The following is a 19,817-nucleotide window of genomic DNA, read 5'->3' as shown; positions in this document are numbered from 1 at the left end:
AACTTTGGTGTTGCATAATATGCACAGAAAGAAAATTTAGTTTTGCTGTCCCAATTTCTGTGCATTTAACTGCTTATCTAAAATATGAGTCTGAAAATAAAATTTCATCTCTTCAGATTGAAGCAATTGAACTGCCAATGGATCCAAAGACCAACAAAAGGAGGGGGTTTGTGTTCATCACTTTCAAGGAAGAGGATCCAGTGAAGAAGGTTTTGGAGAAGAAATTCCATAACGTCAGTGGAAGCAAGGTAGAAACTCTGACTTGTAACTCTTTGTCCAAGGATAATACTGCTACATCTATAACCTGGAAAGGGTTTTGTGGACCTCTTGTGTCATAGTACCAAATTTATAGTAAGGACAGCTTGAAAGTTTACCATAGTGCTGTTCTGCTGTAAGTTTTGTCACAGAGGCTACCAAGGTTCTTTGACAATACTTGTGGCTTTCACTACTGTATTTTAGGGCCTTTTATCTGTAAAGTATCTAATTGGATTCATTAAGTATGTGTGAAGAATTTGGCTTATGTATCAGTGTAAGCCATTTCAAAAGGTAGATGCCTATTTTCAGCATAGAGCACTTGCATAAGTGAAAGCCTTGCAGATGCTTAACTTTGCAAGCCTTTGGCTGAAACTGGCTCTGTCTACTGGGGGCCAGCTTCTGCTTTCTTTCTGAAGCCCCTTCCTGCTACCAAAGCCTTGTCATGTAATCCCACTAAAAGGATGCAGGGAGTGAATGTCCACTTATGGAAGCTTGTGCCTGGTTAGCTGGTTATGGGAACTGCTGTAAAGGTGATGAGACGCTCTGACCAGCTGACTGCTCATCTGAGGAATAGCTAATGGGAGAGGCCCCATTCTTGGGTCAACAAGTGAAGAGATACTGCATGCAAATAATGTGTACTGGCTCGAGGTGTTCCTTGTCCATTCCTCTGAGGCCAGTGCTGACCACATAACTTCAGAGCCCCATTACACTGGGTCATACTGACACTGACTTGGATTGCATTTGGTTTACAGCTAGTCTTGACACAACACAGAGAAAACTGCCAAACCCAATGCAATGGGAAAGTCACTGGTTAGCAGTGAAGTTTGTTTTCAGGAGAGATGAATGCCTAAATGCTAGAGCTGAGAAATTTCTTTATCATACCTATGACTTGTTTTTGTGCTATAGCCATAGATAATAAAAAATCAGATTACCTTAGAGGTCCTGTGGTGAAGAACTCCAAGCCAGACTTGCTCAGGTGCTGTTACTCCTTTTGCAGCAGCAGTAGCTCTAATCTTGGAACTGTGCATAGATCTAGGAACCTGGCAGTTGGCTGACAGCTTGAACTGCAGCCTGGGAACCTGTCTTGGAAATGTCAGTTCTGGTTGGTTTTACCTGTTAGTATTTGATAAATGGTGATTTCAGGCATTGGTGGGGGTTTGGTACAGTCCATCCATATACACATTATGTAGGGTGTACAGTGGCTGCCAGGAAAACTCATTCTGGAGCATTTCTCAGAACCTTGTTCATTCAGTGCATGTCAGGGGGAGCAGCCTGATAGCAACAGCTTTGTCCTGGAGGTTGTGCCAGGTGAGAAGGCAACCTTGTGGCTCCTACAGCAGAGGTGGCTTCAGCACCTCTTTCATGGTGTGAAATTGATGGTAGGGAATAGGCAAGATAAAATGCCTTGAAAGCAGTGGCCTCTTGGAAAGGCTGATAGTGACTTACCTTTGCCCAGGTGGCACAATAAATCAGATGCCCTGGATATGCATTAGTGCTGCTCACCAGGAGCACAGCACGTACACCCCCTTAGCCTCCAGAGTAACCTCTGGCTTTTCCAGGTACTCAGGTTGGACAATGCTGCTCTGAGACACTTTACATACCTCTTCCTTGTTTTTTATTTGCAGTGTGAGATTAAAGTAGCACAGCCAAAAGAAGTGTACCAGCAGCAACAGTTCAGTAGTGGTGGAGGAAGAGGTAGCTATGGAGGAAGAGGCAGAGGTGGAAGAGGCGGCGGTAAGTACCACACACACTACTTTAGTATGGACACATTCTAAATAAGTTGTGTGTACTAAAATGGGATTTTGTGGATGGTTTTCCCTTCTATAGCTCAAAGTCAAAATTGGAATCAAGGTTATGGCAATTACTGGAACCAGGGTTATGGGAATCAAGGATACGGCTATCAGCAAGGTTATGGTGGCTATGGAGGCTATGATTATTCAGGATATGGGTATTATGGATATGGACCAGGCTATGATTACAGTAAGTAAAGAGAACTGTATTGGGTATAAGCAAGCATAACTAATTAGCAGTTTAATGCATTTGTCCTCTTGTTCATAGGTCAAGGCAGTGCAAATTATGGGAAGACACCAAGACGTGGTGGTCATCAGAATAACTACAAGCCATATTGATCAAACTTATTCAGGTATGCAGTGGCATGGTCTCTTTTGGAAAATGACTGCATAGGTTTTGTATACAATGCTGTAGATGGATACTTCAGTTCTGTACCAAATTTAACTTTACAATAAATTTCTATGGCCTGTTAAATGTGCATCTTACTTGGAAGAGCTCCCTGGAAATGTTTTACATGTTTAATACTTACCAATAACTAGTCTAGACAGTGTGGTGTATAAATTTCAGCATTGCTGAAGATATTAATTAATGATTTTATTAATAGGTTAAACTGAAACTGATTTTGAGGGTCTGCTTAAAGCTGCAGCTCTGCATCTAGGGACTGCCTCTTGGAGTTAACTATGGACTCTGCATTACTCCAGTTGTACAGAATGAGATGCATCTTAGGGAACCAGTGTCACTTTCCACCTTTTTATTTTGTATTGTTTTTGTGTCATACATTTCCTGTAATGGAAGTGTTAATTTTACTGTACTTTTTGGTACCTTTTTGGAATCTAATGTATTGTAAGGTATTTTACATGTGTTCTGATTCACCATGACATGGATATTGACGCTATCCTAGCTTTTGAAATAAAAAAGGCGTAATCTAGTGTCTTGTGCCATTCTTCAGCTCTTGTGTTAGTAAAACACCAGTATCCTGTTCCCAGAACTTAGTTCATGGCAGTATCTTGATAGAGTAAGAGTTGTGCTTAAATGTTTTTAATCTTAAAACTAGAAGGCTGTGTTGGTAGTTGTGCTCATTTGCAGTTAAGTGGCAGCTAAAACCTGCTGTCACTTCTGCCTGGAAGTTGTGGAGGAGAGCTCAGGTGAGAAGCCCCAGGTGTAGTGGGGCTGTGCTGGTGAGGTGGTGGCTCATGCTCAGGCAAGCACAGAGGCTCAGAGTAAGTGTAGTGGTGTCTGCTTAGGGCTCTGCTAGGAGGAGCTGGAGCTGTAGGTTTCACGTAGGGCTTGGGAGTCTGGACAGCAACTACAGGAGGGAGCCAAGAGGTGTGGAAGAAGCTGGCTGCACTTCCTTTCTATTTCACTGTCTTGAGTCTGAGACTTGCCTGCAAGTTGTTAATAGGATGTATATACCTTCCTTGAAAGGCAGGTTGGATAGACATTAAATTACAAATGCAAAGTCTGAATTTTTGCAGCCTTTTTGTATAACAGAATTTGAAAGAACTTCCACTGCAGTTGTGGGTGGAAGAAATATATCTTGCTCTAGAGATGAGTGACCAGCTAGAAATACTCTCCTTTTTTGACTTTACTGTTGGTTTACTGCTATTTTAAGGCAATAACTGTCATGTGATTTGCCTGTCTTGTGACAGAATATAAGTAGCAAGCGCTACTGCACAAAACAAACTTCTAATGTTTGTTGCAGTGATCAATTCAATTTTTAATTTCCTTTTAGATCTAAAATATGGCAATATTTTTTCTTGTAAGAAATTCTCTTTGAACAAGTGACACCCAGAAGTGGAATCAAACCAAGTAACTAAGACAAGAAACAAACACGTTACTAGTGACCTTTCCATTTTTTTTTTAACAAGGGATGCAGCTATTTCTGCATGGACTATAATCTGCTGCTCCCTGCTGGCTGTCCTTGAAAAGAAAAACTTGCTTGTAAATTTAGGAGTCTGTAAGACGCTGCTGGTGTTAAGTGGAAGTCTTGAGTATTAAAAAAAGAGATTTTTAATCTCATAGTTAACAACTTTACAGCTGGACCTTGTAACCTTCCAGCCCAACTTGCAAATAAAAAAAATACAGTGGATGACAAACAAATGAGTACAGTATTTAAAAGTATTACTGTCTCAAGATTTAAATTTAAATACTTCCTTGCATACTTTAAGTATTTTTTTCTGTGAAATAAGGGGTAGTAGAATATTTTTCTAGAAAACACTTGGCCCTCCAGTGGGAAAATTGCATGGTACCAGAACCATTGTGCTGCAGTCCTTCTGGCTAGTAGCGTCCTAGCAAGAGTTTGTCAGTTGATGTTATTGTGGTGGTTTTTGTAAGTAGGTGCTCAGGTAATGCTGCTTTAACAGGTGATGTGGCCTTAGGCAGAAACTGAGGATACTGGTACTTAAATGCAGAGCTGGCTTCTCCCTTTCTTTGCATGAAAAGTTTATGATACAAAGAACTGCCTGGTAAAAGTAAGGGCTTGTACACAAGGTTGTTGCTTATGGCTGTAATCTACTCTTAATTTACTAATCCTACTTGGATATTTCTTGAGGACAGACTTAGTAAGAAGTGATTTGGGAGACATAGCCCTCAGCTGTTTGTCCCTGGTGTTTGATGTTAGGAATTTGAAACTGAAGTTTTTGACTTAAGCTGGTGGCTGAGAGTGTTTGTTGAATATAGTGCTACTTAGGAACCTTGTTCTTACACTGGCTGCTGAAACTGCTCAGAGGAGCCTGGGAAGGACTGGCTGTACTAGCACCTGGAATGGTGTTTGCATAGGTAACTGAAGACTTAAAAATATCAGAACACCCATTGGCTCATCCTGATTTGAAAAAGTCATAACCTAAAAGTGCATAAATTTGGAAAGTGTATTTTGTAGTGGCCACTAGAAAGATCCTCCTTTATAATCAGTTTTAGATACGTTGTTTAAAATAAAAGCCAATTCCACACTGCCAGAGTTGAGACAAGCTCTTGTAAAATTTATTTCTCTTAGAGCTTTTACTAAAAACAAGATAAATGATAAACAGAAAAATCAAAGGTGACTTATCTGGTCTAAGACATGCTAGGATGAAGATTAAATGTGCATTATTATAGTAGAATAATGTTTCTTAGTAGTAGATCCTGAACATTGTTTGAAACCTATGGAAAGAAAATAATGTAACGTTTTTTTGTAAAAGTATCATTAAAAGAAATTACTTCATTGCCTCATTCTCCGCTTACATTATATGTAAGTGTCTTACTAGTACTGTACTTAGTAAGAGGCTTTTTGCATTCTTGGTTTCCTGTAGAAAATAAAGGTATTTTTCTTGCTTAGTTTAGATTACAGACAAGCACATTAAGTCATTAGGCCTCTAATTTGCACTGGCACTGTTAAGTAATCTTTCTGTTCCTAAGAATAAGTAGTATAAACAGCTGTATGTCTTTCCATTAACTTGCTAAATAAAATATTAACACGTTTTTCTTGTGCCTGCTATACTAATATTACATTGAACTAAAAATACATTTTTCCTTAGCTCAGGGCCAATAGCACTGTGGATCTCATGGTGGTTGAGGCCACTAATGATTACACTGCTCACAATGATCACATTAGGTGCATTCCTGCCCAGCTATCCAGAGTTCTACTAAACATGTGGCTGTCTTTCAGAGTAGTTTGAAGAAGTACTAAGAGTACCAAAGAGTGTTGTTACCAAGGTGTTAACTCTAAGTGTACACTGTGCTCATGAGTGTGCAGCAAAGAAGAGCTGCAGCTAGATGTTCTCTTGGCAATCTATTAAGGGACCTCAACAGACGAAGACATAACAAGACTTTGCAGACTTAACAGGACCAGTATTACTCTGAAAACCACAAACTTTTGAGTCTAGGGCTAGATGGATCCTGAAGGATGAGATACCAGCTGTGAACCTGAAATAACACTTAAGGGGAGAGCTGCTGAGGAGTGGTTATGCAGCTGGACCAGCTTCTAGCTGGAGCCTGAATGCACTGAGCAGCAAGCAGAAAAGCTCTGTGTTTGTGTGGATGTGCAGTCATTTGCATGCACTATAGACAGTCATGTCTGGGACATGTTGGCCCTCACAAAAAGATACACAAGTGGTGCTGGGAGTGTCAGAGTGATGATGGAAGGTAGTTGTGGATGCTGGATGTACACAAGTGTAGTCCCTGGTTGGAGATGCCCAGAAATTCCTGCAAACTTTGAGTAAAAGCATCTCTGAGGAAGCTTTATTCTGACAGTGCTTGTGAAGTTATGTTTAGGAACCTTGCATTTTAAATAGTACTGGGTGACTGTAGGTAAATACCTGCTCAGGTAGAACAAACAGGTGTTTTCTATTGGTTCAGACATTCTTTTTCCATATCTGGGGAGAGAATAAGCAACAACTTAAAGTCTTGGCTTAGTGGCTTTTTTTAACATTAGTCTTAATGCTAAATGTATGGAAGTTGTGTAAAAAGCTAAGTGGCAAAAGTACATAGATTATGGCTTTCAGGAATGTGTAGAATATTTTATAAATTGAGCTTGTTCAGATAAGCTGAACACTCGAACCTCAGCCACAGCAAAACTATTTTAAAAGGCATGTGCATCTGTAGAGGAAGTAGTTTTGTTAGATAACTTCAGCACATAATAATTGAGGAGGGAAGGCTATGTGCTCAGCATTTACCATCTTGGCTCCATTTTAGCACTTCTCAAAATCAGACTCAGTAGCTCATCCTTGTCTTCAAGAAAACTCAGAAACCACCCTCTATTTTTGAAGGTTTTGATCATTGTTTACCTGTTAGTATTTTGTCAATTGTCTCCACAACAAATTTTGCATCCTCCATATTAAAACACATTGGGGGTTTGAATTTCAGCACATTTCTTCCTGGCCCATCTGTACTCAGTAGAATATATCTTTCCTTAAGTCTGGAAAGAGCAAAGAATTACATTAACCTCTGCATGTAGTTGAGAAAAACCTGCAAACACCAGCCTGCAGGCTGTCACACAGTGTCTTTCTACACTGACTGTGTTCAGCATTGGCCAGTTGGTTGTATTTTAGCAACTCCTGAGTGGCAAGGGTAATCTGTAATTGTGTGCTTGCCTCTCATATTGAGGAACTCCATGATTGTCCCATGTACCTTGTTATTAATTCCTCTGCTTCTGCTGTGGCTGGAGTCCTTTCTGCTTGGTCCTTGATTAAGTCCACTCCAATGAATAAGCCACAACCTCTGTAAAAGAAATAAAAACAGTCTGTGTAAGAGGAAGGAACTACAAGTGAACTAAAAAATTGAGTTTTTTTTTTTTAAGACCAGACCTTTACTTCATGAGAATTACCTGATGTTTGGCTACTGCTAGAAAAGGTTTTGCTGTTCTGAAGAAATTTAGTAATACAGACTTCTGTCTGCTCACACTTACAGTGCAAGACAGGATGTCAAGCTTGTTTTCTATCTAGCTAATCACTTCTTCACCTTGTGCACTTGAACTCTGAGTTCAAATGGGAAAGTGAATTCCTTTAGCAGCTAATAAATTGATGAAAAAGTTCTAGCTGAGAGTGGCAAAGTACATGAGACTTCTGGTAAGCTCAATTTTGTTTTACTTAATTGTACAGGAGGGTTCTTACTTTTGGTAAAAACACAAAATTTAATTAATTTCTCAAAGCAGCATCTAGGGGATTGAGTGGTTGGGCTGACTGAATCAAAGCAAAGGCAGCTAAAAATGTAAATTAAGGCACTGATACCTGACATCACCAATGATGGGATGCTTGATTTGCTGCTCCTTGAGTATCTTCATCAAGAAGTTGCCTACCTCTGTGGCATGAGCCTGAAGGTGTTCCTTCTCAATCACATCTAATACAGCTAATCCAATGGCACATGAAACGGGGTTCCCACCAAACTGAGCCCAGGAAAGGAACACACACAGCCATGGAGAGGGAAGAAAGATGCAATCATGTCACTGAAAGTGTAGCCTCAGTGATACAAACACCACGCTATCACTTTTATCAGATGGTGCCAATACATAAAATCACAGACTAGAAACAGAAATAGCACAGTAACACAGTTCCTCTTCAGTTACTGTGTAGTAAGTACTAATAAAGACAGCATGAGTATCTAATTTTAATCCTTACCCTCCTTTACAGAACTTTTTACTTACTGTATTAAAATACTCTACTCCTGTGGCTGCAAATGCTTCTGCAATTTCTTTTGTTGTTGCTACACAAGCAAGTGGGTGCCCATTTCCTATTGGTTTCCCCATAGTGACAATATCAGGTGTAAAATCTTCTCCCTGAAGCTGGAATGCCCAAAAGTGCTTGCCAACCCTGCCAAAGCCAACTTGAATTTCATCAGCAATAAATACACCTCCTGCCTTGTGCACATGCCTGTAACATAACAGATTTGATTGTCTCTTAAAAGGAAAGAGAACATGCAGAAAGCATTACTTTGCAAACTTTAAAGAAACAAATGTGTACAAGCCTGTATTGTATACTGCCTGTTTATAAGCAGGTCTTTGCCATATATGAAGTTCACATTCTAACATGAAGGTTGGGTAATTTTCTGCCTATCAAGCTCTATGCTACAGCAGGCAGAGGAATTCTCTATTTGCCAAATATGTTAAGTTAAAAAAGATAATGACTACTTACTCTGCAACCTTCTGAAAATAACCTGCTGGGGGAATGATTTGACCACCCACACTTGGTAGAGATTCAACAAAAAATGCAGCAATCTGAAACACAGCATATGATATTTGAACACAATACAGAAAGTTGTGGAGCAAGCTCTTTGTCCTTAGATATATTGTTTTTGATTATTAATGTGATATTTTCTTTTTGACAAATCTGTATCACTTAGCTTCAGTAACTTTGAATTGCACTGACAGGCACATTGATTTCTAAGACAAGACCAACAGTTAAGGAAATTACGTTTTACCTTTCTCCCTCTCTTATGTGCATGCTCAATAATATTTTTTACTTCATCAGCATAGGCTGTTACTGCATCTTCGTGGTCTTCTTTATAAAGTCCTCTGTATGTGTCTGGAACAGGAGCCTATGCAAAGGAACAGTATCCTATATTCAATATATCATATAAACAACTTCACTCAATTGACAAGTAATAGATAGGTATAGGCTGAAGTACATACCACGTGGACCCATTCCTTTTGTCCTTCTAGATTTCTGAATTTATATGGGCTTATGTCAATCAAAGATGTCAGATGTCCATGGTAAGCACTTAAAAACAATTGGCAGAACTAAACAGTAATTTTCTCAGTATCAAGAGTTCTTTAGCATTAGCATTCCAAATAGTAAAGAGTAGCCAGCTGCTATTACCTGGTAGGAAATTCAGTTACTTAAGCTGAGTACACCTCTGCAGTTTCTTTTCATGAAAATTCCTCAGGTTTGAACTTATATCTGAGGTCTTTTTTTCCTGTCACCATACATCTTCATCATCTGGCTCCCATCTTTTTTGCTCCTCCCCATGAGACAGTTGTAGTTGCAGTAAGATCTGTCTGGCTGTCTCTTGCAGCTGAACAAACCCAGTACCTCTCACTGCTGTGGCTCCCTTCCCATCATGGCAGGCCACTGCTGGCTTCCTTCCAGTGTGTCAACAGCTGTCAAGTACTGCAGAGCCCAACCACAGCTCTTGGGGCTGGGCTGGTAAATACTGAACAGAGGGAAAAGTTACTTCCCTCAGCTTCCTGGTTAGTCTTTCTATGACAGGACAATTTCAGAAATGCTCTGACAATCAGCCAAAACTGAGCCTTGTACCCCCAAACTGCCAATTTACTCACTGGTCTAAAACGATAACATCCTCATGTTTTGTGTACTGCCGTGCCAACCTCAGGGCAAGGTCATTGGCTTCAGATCTACAATGGAAAAAGTCAGTAATTGTTTCATTGTGGATGTCTTGAGTTTTGAAATCTTACCTCCCTTGCATTGTTCTTTGTATCTGCAGAGAACAGACAGAACTCAATGCAGGTTATGCACAAATTCCTCAGTACTCAGCACTCACTAGGTAGGACTGTTAACCAGAACAGAATTAATCTTAAAAAGCCAGAGTACAAGAACCACTTAAGAAACAATTTGGCTTTTTTTTTTTTTCTTCCAGAAGAAGCTTGCTTAGGAATATGCACCTGCCCCAGCAGAAGCAATGCATCGGTACATTTAATTTTGAGAATAACTGTCAAGTCAGAAGACAAATCAGTCAAGAAACTAATACAGCAAATATTTACATTACTGTTTTGTGGTCCAGGTTCTTACAAATAGAATAAAACCCTTCTTAAATAAAGCACTAGTTCAGTTCCTAGGTAGAAAGCTTGCAGAACCAAACCCATGGTTTTGTCAGTATCTAGTCATCCACACCAGACTGAAAATGGTTGTTGATAAGAAAGTGTATACTTGTCTGTATATATGAAGTAAAGCCCCAGTATCAATTTTAATGTACTCAACTTACCCAGAATTCAAAAAATAGAAGATGCATAATTTCTCAGGTAGTGTTTTTGAAAGTCTCTCTGCATAATCAACCAAGTTGTCATGAAGGTAACGAGAATTTGTATTTAACAATTGATTCTGTTCATGGGCTGCCTTTACTATATCAGGGTGACAGTGCCCAACTGCAAGAGAATGTGGACAGTGGTTTGAGAGTTCTTCATGGTGTTCATTCACATGCCAGCTTAACACATTTCTCTAATAGTACAGAGATATTATCAGTATGGCCTTAATACTGGTATGACTTGTAAAAACATTTTTGTGCTCCTCAGAAAGTTTGAAGTTGCCTCCTACTGTATTTAACGTTTGTAGTTAGTACTGGAAATTGATATGCTAAAACAAATAGTGTCTGATTTGATGCTTGGATTTAGGCATTTGTATTTCAGAAGTTTAGGAAGGTGCAGGTAAGCTTCTATCAAAGAATTACTAGCCCTGGTTAGGGGTTAGGTTACAAAGATTTCAAATCCTGTAAGAAAGCAGCAGTCACTTAATTATATGCACTTGAGTTTCCATGGAAAATTTGTAGGTTTTTGACACATTTCTAGGAAGACAGGACAGGAAGCAAATCTGGAAAGCACATTCACACACACAAATTAAAACAAAACTGTAATTCCCCAAACTACACGCTCAAGAAAGTTTCCTTCCACATTTCCAATTAAACACTCCCTCTCTCAGCACAGTACAACTATAGTAAAAGTACTGCTTAAAACACAGCATCAGATAACATCCAATACCATAACTTCAGCTTACCGTGAGCGACATTGTTTATGCAGTCAAGGTACTGTCTCCCATTCTCATCATACATATACTGGCCCTTTGCCTTCACGATCTTCACTGGGTCATTAGAAAAAAACAGCTTGCAAGAAGAGCTATGACAAGCATCAGATAGCAAAATCAATCTTAGTGAGTTTAGTTTATTCTGCTGGTAAAAGACATTTCTCCTGTTTGCTGGCAGTCATCCTGCTTTTGGCCCCTAAACCACAGGCATTGCACTCTAATTTTCTTAGAGTTACAGGGAAAAAAACACACTCCAAACTTGAAAATCCTACTGAAGGATCTAGCCACAGCAGTAGGACCAGTTTCATCCTGTCTTAACTGCAATTCTTTACTGTCTGTGCTGTCTGCCCTTTTTGTTCTTTTGTGTCTCTTACCTTGTGCTATGTTCTTTTTATTATTCTTATTATGTTCTTGCTGTTCCTGCCAATGTCCTGATTTTCCAGATAGTTTGCTGCAGGTGAAGTTTGTTACATCTTCACTAACCATAGCTGGAACACTGAGTGATTTTATAAGGCAGAGTTTACTTAAGTGCATTTGTTTTGTTTCACTTTTTAAATGAATGGCCAAACCAGTAAAATGGAAACACATCTGCCCGAGTAGGAGTTGCAGAGATCTGACTCTGACAGGCATTGCCAAATTTCCATACTTCCTTTAGTAAAAGATGGCTTACACAGAAGTAATTTGATGATAAATACAAAGCCATTGTCAAATGGATGACAAAGGAGAATGGTGAAGTAAGAAAGTCTTTCATTGTCCCTCCCCATCAGGAATCTTGATACTTTCTGTGTGAGCTGGCAAAAGGGTTGGGGGTTTTTGTAAGCTTCTCCTAACTGTTCAAAAGATGCTAAGAAAATGCTTGTAGAGGCTGGGTCTTTGTTGCCAGTGGCAGGGCAAGTCAGTTAAAAAAAGATTTAATACCCAGTGTAGTATTTTTCAGGTGCATGTAATTGGCATAATTCTAACTTCAGCGTTTACTTTCAGCCCAAGTTTTGTATTTATATAAGACGTGAAAGTAGCCTTGGATTTGAATATATATGATAGGAAAACATTCCCACAGTTAAAAAAAAAAAAGTGTCGTGTTGCCATTTTTGGTGACGATCTAAGACTTTTTTTAGGTTGGTTGAAACACCAACAGTAAAGGGAAGTTTAGAACTGAGTCTTGTCCCTCATTCTGTCAAAGAGAGCAGACGTTTGTTCATTCCATCAGGGTTTTGATATAATTAATTTACTGAAAGATGGGCTATAATAGTAGGTGAGCCAGGACCTCGCCTGGCCCAGCGCGGCCTCCAGCCCCAGCCGTGCCTCCGCCGAGCTCACAAAAAACGCTTTCTAAGCAGTTGAGGCTCTCAACAGGCGCGCTCGGTATCATACGGGTTTTACAGCGCCGTTTCGTAATCCCCCTCCTTAAGAAAGACTAATTCCTGTTAATTACCGCAGCGCACCGGGCCGTGCGGGCGGGGCGCTCGGCGCCGCTTTCAGCCCGGGCGCGATGGCGCTGCCGCCGGGCGGGGCCGCGGGCTCGGCACCGCTCCGGGCCACGTCAGGCGGCAGCGCCCGCCCGTCCCGCCCCGGCCCGGCCCGGCCCCGGCCCCGGTCCCGGTCCCGGTCCCGGTCCCGGTCCCGCAGCACTCACCCGACCAGCTGCTGCCGCAGGGCCAGGGTCTGCTGCCGGGAGCGCAGCTGTGCCGCCCGCATGGCCGCGGAGCCGCCCGCGGGGCCCGAGCGAGGAGGGAGGGAGGGAGGGAGGGAGGGAGGGAAGGAGCGGCCGCCTCCCGCGGGGGCCGGGCCGCCAGGGGCGGGGAGGGGAGGGGCGGCAGCGCAGGGACTCGGGCACGGCCCGTCCGGAGCGCCGAGCGCAGCCCCGAGGAGCTCACCCGGGGCACGCGGGGCGGCGCTTCCTCAGCCAGCCCTGGGGACACGCGGGGACAGGCTGCGGGACAGGCTGCGGGACAGGCTGCGGGCCCCGGGGACACGCGGGGACAGGCTGCGGGGACAGGCTGCGGGCCCCGGGGCTCTGCGGGGACAGGCTGCGGGCCCCGGGACACACGGGGACAGGCTGCGGGGACAGGCTGCGGGCCCCGGGGACACACGGAGACAGGCTGCGGGCCCTGGGGACACATGGGGACAGGCTGCGGGGACAGGCTGCGGGTCCGGGGGCTCTGCGGGGACAGGCTGCGGGCCCCGGGACACATGGGGACAGGCTGCGGGGACAGGCTGCGGGCCCCGGGGCTCTGCGGGGACAGGCTGCGGGTCCCGGGGCTCTGCGGGGCTGCTGGCAGCTCACCCTCGAACGCACCCCAGGGCTTTGCACTGCTCGGTGCATCCAGCCCCGCACCCTGCTCTGCTGGAGGGAGGAATCATTAGTACAGCTCTAGCACTCTTCGTTTGAAATGCACATTGAGGAAGTTTCTTTTACAGTTGAAAATCATTTGAGCAGGTAGCCAAGGTGGTAGAATTGAAGTAATTCTTTCATGTACTTGATTGTTTAAGCAGAAGTAAACCCAGCCTTTTACATGTTTACATGTTTGGTGGGTGGCAGATAGATAGACACCTGACTGACTCCTTCAGAGCCAATCCTAAAGCAGGTAATAGTCAGGATTAAAAGAGGAAATGCTGTCAATCTGATTAGAATGATCTTTCTTCCATTTCTGCTTGACTGGAATTGCCTAAAGAAAAATAGGAAGATAAAGAACCAGAAAAGAGGTTCTGCAATGAATTGAGTACTGCTTCTTGCAGATGTTGTGCCCATAATCAGGTTCATCAGCTTGTCCAACTTGATTCTAGAAAATAACACTTTTTTCCCCTTCCAAATACACATTCACATTCTTTTGGTTTAAGCTGACAAACAGCTCTTAAAACTCTAGAAAAAAAGAACAGATAATTTAAAAACTACACTTGGCAGACTTTAGATACAGCCACCAGTAATTATCTCTAGTTGCAATTACTTGATAAACACAGGAGCAGTTTAAATTTTGTGTAATATGGAGAATGCAAAACCAAATTGCTGTGTACTTAAAGTTAGATTGAACTTAGTCTAACTCCCGTTGTTGCATAAAGGTCAGGTTTTAAGTAACAAAAGACAGTAGAGAAAAATTTAATAATGGCTGTTAATCTTTATTTGAACTCTTGTCTGGTTAAGATATTTACTACCTATTTATAGTAACAACCTGAACATTTACAATTTGGGAAGTTTACTCTTGGTTACAAATGCAGAGTTCATTATACATATTCACACAATTGTAAAAGTAATCTGTACAGAGAGACCATTTTTTAAATTTAGTATTTGCTTTTATTAAAAAAAGCACAAGAAAAAAAGGTTTTTTAGGTCTCAAGGTAATGTATTTTCCATTACAACTTAAACTAGAAATACATGATGCAGTACTAATTAATACCATTTTAACATGTTAAAACAATGGATAAGAAATACTGTTATTAGTGCCTTCATTTTTAAAATAGTTGTACCCAAAGAAGAGTAAATAAAATACTTTTTGTGGCACATACATGATCAAAAATCACAAAAAGTTTGCAAATGGAGATGTTACGTACATTTTCTGTAATTTTAATATCTATATATTTATTTTCAAAGGTAATATACAGAAATTTAGCCAGCTTTGTATAAAATGCCATGTAAATACATTCAAAACTCATTTTTGGCAAGCTGCAAACACACAAACAGCCCTTTCTCCTCTGAACAGCCTCCCTGGAGTGATGCAACTGCTCATAAATAAGGGACACTTGCATAATGTCGTAGAGTATTAAGCTCCATTGGCATAATTTCAAAACAAATATGGACAGATAAGGCACATGTTGCATGCATTTTTCTAAACTGTATACAGATTTGAGATACCAGCAGGTACAGTTTCTCAAATGTTCATGTACACACCAGTTTTGTATCATTTCTATGTCCAAAGTCATGAATGCAACAAAGCAGGGGGCTGCTTTCAGTTTTGACTGGTATTTGTGCTGAACTTTCTTCATATTCAGTATTTTTGATTGTTTTTAAGATAGCAGGAAAAAAAAAAACCCAAATTGAAAAACAAAAGGCTGTTATGAAATTGTTTATAAAACTGCACTCTATGAAACAAACCAGCAAACCCAACAGACTCCAGCTCTCATTTGCATTGATGGCAGCTTATGACCTTTCCTGCTAAACTCACAAATTCAGTGGATAACATGGGTGCCTTTACTTTGCAAAACCAGATTCTAATTGTTTTTAATGTAATTGCAGAAATATAAGTTTGATAAGCACTCACCTACACTTAAATTCCTGTAAAATGAACTTTTCAAATACAGTTTTTAACAGTATAATAGAGAGCAGCAGATGGGATCAGTGTCATTTACAGATACTTGGGTCACCTGTTTTCAGTTTCTGTTCATTGATGTCTAAGTTATGTAAGAAACATAAGTGAGCTGACACAGAAGTGAGCTGACTGTTCCATGAAACCACACTTAAGGCAACTTCTAGCAGAACTTAACAAAACAAGAATTGTTTGTCCTAAGATGTAGAAAAACCACAAATGTTGCTAATGTATTTCTTACTCAACTCCCTTGTCAATAATTCAACTTCTTATGCATGGAAAACTCATTTTTTCCCAGCCTTCCTGTGGTTTCCCCCAGGCTCTCTATAGTAGTATACAATAATATCATCTATTAAGTCGTTCCTCCATTCATATCTAAATGACAGATTTTCAGCATTTACTGTAGCTGCAGGTTTCACAACAGTCACACATCCCTTGTGTTGTGCCATCTAACGGGACACAAGCACATGGCGAAGTTGCAGTAGTTCACCTGGGGATATGAAAGTTCTAAAAGTAATTTTTAGCTTACAAATGTAAATGATCACCAGGGAAAATAAAGTTTAGGAAATGGAATTTTTTACTCACTGTTTTGCTTCAGTGTGCAATAGATTACCCCAAGTGGAGCTCTGGGGTATTTCTAACTGCACTAATTATGGCCAGGTCCAGTGCAGTGCCAGGGACACAGTTTGAAGGCAGGTGACTCCAGTAAATGACACTGAGACTGAACTAACTACAAATGACCAGATGTTTCTCTCTGCCCCCTCCTTTTTGTTAAAAAAACAAAACAAAACAAAAAAAAACACTATTGCAAAAGAGTCAAGAAATATGCTTACATAAACACTTCTGTAAAATTGCCAGGTTCAGTGTGTGCCACAGTGATTGCCTTGGCAAGCTAGAGTGTCACAGGCCTTTTGAAATTATCCATATATGTAACTTCTCACTTGAAAATCTTCTGGTTAAACCTCTGCAAGGCTGGCTGTGCTGCTCAGCATGTCAGCCTGTCCTGAACAGGTAAAAAGCAGGAGTTTCAAATTAAACAAAGCAATACTGAGGTTCTTTCCACCCCTGGACACTGCTGAGGGCACTCCTTCCTCTGCTAGAGCACACTGGAACCAAACTCACTGGTCTGAATTCAGCCACATACCTGCACTGTTTATCCAGGACGAGTGGTTTGGGGACATTTAAATTCTTGTATCTTCATCATTTGTAGTTACTAACATTTTGCATATCTTAGAGAGAAATCCCTTGCCTACAAAGGAAATTCAGAGCTTCCATGCTCAAAATTTTAAAAATAGAAATGTGTCAGGACACCAACTATAGGTAGATTTTATTTGAGTAACATTGAAAATTATCTGGGCGGCAGTGAGACTGAAAAAACGTGAGAATACAATGGTATTTCCCAAGAAAGAAATACCAGATGTGAAAAAAATTAAAGTTTCTATCCATGCACTCCTGGTTTTACAAATATATATTCAAATATTTGTTACACAAAAGTCATGTGTGCTGTAAATTAAGAGACACTGTCACAGCATAAAATTTGCATAAAATTTGCTTCTATTTAAAAAAAAAGAAGTCTCCTATAGAGGGCAGCATTGAACCAGCATTCACTGACCTGGGAATACCTTTTAATGCACATAATACATTGACATGCCAGGGGAGTTATTTACCATTGTGATAAAGCTGCAAACTCTCTGGCACCTTCATAGTTTAATTAATGTTTCTTACTTATTTTAATCAACTCTGCATTACAACATGTGAGTTCTTGTATTCTTGCCTAAGACCTGCTATAATTGGCTGAGTGCAAAACCAAAACTTTACCCAGGGTAGTGGTTACTATAACAATCTTAAAACCACAGGTATCATTTTCCATGGATTACTTTGCATCATTGCATGGGTTGTCTTAAACTGCTGAAACCTCCCACATGTTTTGCTGGTTTGCTTAATAATTTCAAATGCTGAATTTATGAAATTACAGAAGACAAAAGCTCATCTAAGTATTTTATCTATTGGTTCCTAAAAAGAAAACACATCAGAAAGTTGCTTATCAATAAAATAAACATTCTTATTTTTAAATACACAGGAGAAAAATCCATACAGAAATAAATTCATCACCATTATATATACAGGAAGTGTCAGAAACAGTGCATACAGGAGAGGTGACTCCCCATGGGAATAAAACAAAGCATGTGGCAATATCTTGATTATGATGTTTCTAAACTAAAATATTGATGAATTGACATTTGGGAACAGTTTCAGTTTGGCATCCGACCAGGATATCTCTGCCACCTGTTTTATAATCCAAATAAATATTCCTGAACTCACTGGCCAAGCCATGACTGAGCTGCAAAACTCTTAATTAATCTCATTTGTCCCCATCACAATGGGCCAAATTATCAGGTTCCTGCTCTGGCAAGGTGCCTCTCAAGCTGCCAAGCTGTGGAGTTACACACATGGGATTTTTTTTGCCTTATTCCCTTTTCCCCTAAATCCATTCTCCCCAGAAACTTTAAAGATTGCTCCCCAAGTCAGAGTTGGGTGCAGCATCACCACTCCTGGGGCACCAGCACTGACACAACCACAGCCAGCAGCAGCTGCAGCCTCAGTCATGGAAGGCACTTGCTGTGTCTCATGGCTGCAGCCCTGCCTGCAGAGCTTTGTGGCTGAAAAATCTTTTAGGGCTATCAAGTGAGTTTTTGTGTCAGTTTGGGACCTTTGCTTCCAAAACTGATTGGGCTGCAGTGTTAAGAGAGAGGATGGTGGTGGTGACTGGAAAGATGGTCATTAGCTCCAGTTTGAAATGGAACAAGCCTTAAAGAAAGCTGTGTGTCCTCTGCTCCTGGGCAGCAGCTGGCATGGTTGGTTTAACCATGGAAAAGCATTGTGCTTCTACAGGAGTTAAATTAGAGGAAGAAATTTCAATTTGTTAACTAAAAAACAAAATGTGTTTGTCTGAGTGTCAGATTTCCCCAATATCAGTGTATTACCCAGAATGTCTATTGATGAATCCATGAAGTTACACCAAATATTATAGGGATCTAGAAAAATCAGTGGCTCAGTTGCAGACTGACCCACATTCCATAAGCATTAGCAGCCTCTCTGTCAGTCATCTTCATTGCTGCTGACATATAGTGGTAACATTCAGCTGCTTTTTGGAATTGCTGTAAAGCAGTCTCGATTCTTTGAAATCAGAGGGGAAGACAAAAGAGAGATTTCCTGGGGGAAAAATGCCCTAAGCTTTGTGAAAGGCTGAGATCATGACTGAGTTTTGAGCAAGACTGCCAGTACTACCTAGAAGTAAAATTTGTCTTCATAAGCTATTTGAAAAGTCAAAGTTTTCAGAAAGACCCACATAAACATTTTCATATGGAAGGAGAAAATAATCAATTGATCTGGCATGAATTTGCAGAGCAAAGCACATTTTTTAACTCACTGCAGTAAGATCATGACTGCTCTGTATTTAACAACCACTCTTCTAAATATGTTTGTGTGTAAGGCATACAGAAGTCTAAACAGATTTCCTCTTTAGACTCTGTGTAATCAGTACAAACCCAACAGTTTCTCTAATAAAGTCTGTTGATCTGAATAATATGATTGATAATCACAGAATGGCTGGGCTTGGAACAGTCTTCAAAGGTCATCTAAGTCCAACTTTGTGCCATGGGCAGGGAACCTGGTACACTGTTGAGAATCTGAAGGCCAAATGCACCAGTCTCAGCTGAGGACCAGGCAGGACTTGAGGTGCCAGTGCCAGCCCTCTGGGGGATCCATTGCCTGCTCTGCTCCCTGGAGCTCTGCTCTCCACAGGTCTCTGCTCCTTGCATGATGAGGGGTTGGTAGAGTGGATGTGCCACCCCCCGGCCTTGGAGACCTGCTGGTTAGTTCCTCATAGCCAAAGTGGTAATCTGTACCTGCCAGCATTCCTGATGGGAGTGGCAGCAGCAGAGTCCAGGGAAGCTGGTGCATGTGAGCAGTGTCCCAAACACTCCTGACTGCTGCACGTGCATAACTGATCTTTGTACAGGCAGAACCAAGGGCCTTGGCCTGGGAATTTCCAAGGAGGATCACAAAAAGGTTTTGTAGCTGTAGCACTGGTGGGTGTGGATACAGCTGCACTCCTGTGCTAGAGTGGCAATTCCAGCCTTCCTCCACTACAAACAAATGTCTTGGGTGCTGTGGCAGCAGAGGCTCTGTGCTGGGAGGGGGATGGTGGCCTTGCAGAGCAGTAAAGCACTATTCTGGTATTCTGTATCAA

The 19,817-nt window shown here is 41.2% G+C and overlaps 2 protein-coding genes across 10 annotated transcripts in view; one reads left to right on the top strand and one right to left on the bottom strand.

The window, feature by feature from the left end:
- The window catches only part of HNRNPAB (heterogeneous nuclear ribonucleoprotein A/B), a 28,407-nt gene that overhangs the window by 3,863 nt on the left and 4,727 nt on the right, over nucleotides 1-19,817 (top strand). The window contains exons 4-8 of one of the 7 annotated variants that reach the window (XM_056502407.1): nucleotides 117-248; nucleotides 1,881-1,989; nucleotides 2,083-2,235; nucleotides 2,314-2,398; nucleotides 10,111-10,219. In XM_056502407.1, the coding sequence (XP_056358382.1) occupies nucleotides 117-248; nucleotides 1,881-1,989; nucleotides 2,083-2,235; nucleotides 2,314-2,384 (465 nt within the window). In that variant the 3' untranslated portion in view covers nucleotides 2,385-2,398; nucleotides 10,111-10,219. Of the gene's footprint in view, nucleotides 1-116; nucleotides 249-1,880; nucleotides 1,990-2,082; nucleotides 2,236-2,313; nucleotides 2,976-10,110; nucleotides 10,279-19,817 lie in introns of those variants that run through there. The other 6 variants (XM_056502406.1, XM_056502405.1, XM_056502411.1 and 3 more) reach the window with 6 other exon arrangements.
- On the bottom strand, nucleotides 5,004-19,815 carry PHYKPL (5-phosphohydroxy-L-lysine phospho-lyase). Of its 3 annotated transcripts, none has more exons than XM_056502402.1 (13): nucleotides 16,151-19,815; nucleotides 11,241-11,359; nucleotides 10,456-10,615; nucleotides 9,794-9,868; nucleotides 9,146-9,233; nucleotides 8,935-9,051; nucleotides 8,649-8,731; nucleotides 8,162-8,387; nucleotides 7,749-7,903; nucleotides 7,150-7,239; nucleotides 6,807-6,937; nucleotides 6,339-6,395; nucleotides 5,004-5,184 (listed from the first exon to the last, which is right to left on the bottom strand). In XM_056502402.1, exons 2-12 carry the CDS (start codon nucleotides 11,293-11,295, stop codon nucleotides 6,367-6,369), a joined length of 1,209 nt encoding a protein of 402 aa, XP_056358377.1. In that variant the 5' UTR covers nucleotides 11,296-11,359; nucleotides 16,151-19,815; the 3' UTR covers nucleotides 5,004-5,184; nucleotides 6,339-6,366. The 3 variants fall into 3 exon arrangements, with proteins under 3 accessions (XP_056358377.1, XP_056358376.1, XP_056358378.1); XM_056502401.1 differs by lacking the exon at nucleotides 16,151-19,815 and adding an exon at nucleotides 12,901-13,125; XM_056502403.1 differs by lacking the exons at nucleotides 5,004-5,184; nucleotides 6,339-6,395; nucleotides 16,151-19,815 and adding an exon at nucleotides 12,901-13,020 and having other exon boundaries at nucleotides 6,847-6,937; nucleotides 7,817-7,903.

The sequence above is a fragment of the Oenanthe melanoleuca genome, chromosome 13, assembly GCF_029582105.1.
Source record: "Oenanthe melanoleuca isolate GR-GAL-2019-014 chromosome 13, OMel1.0, whole genome shotgun sequence".
NCBI lineage: Eukaryota > Metazoa > Chordata > Aves > Passeriformes > Muscicapidae > Oenanthe > Oenanthe melanoleuca.
Note: the sequence above shows the minus strand (reverse complement) of the source record. Positions and strands in the feature narration are given on the sequence as shown.

Bases quoted from the DNA above. Each gene is read 5' to 3' on its own strand.
- PHYKPL (XM_056502401.1), bottom strand. From the start codon at position 12,962: ATGCGGGCGGCACAGCTGCGCTCCCGGCAGCAGACCCTGGCCCTGCGG. The intron at 9,869-10,455 runs GTAAGTTGAGTA...TTTCCATTGTAG, and splicing joins TTCTATTTTTTGAATTCTGG to ATCTGAAGCCAATGACCTTG. The intron at 7,904-8,161 runs GTAAGTAAAAAG...TCCTGGGCTCAG, and splicing joins GAGTAGAGTATTTTAATACA to TTTGGTGGGAACCCCGTTTC.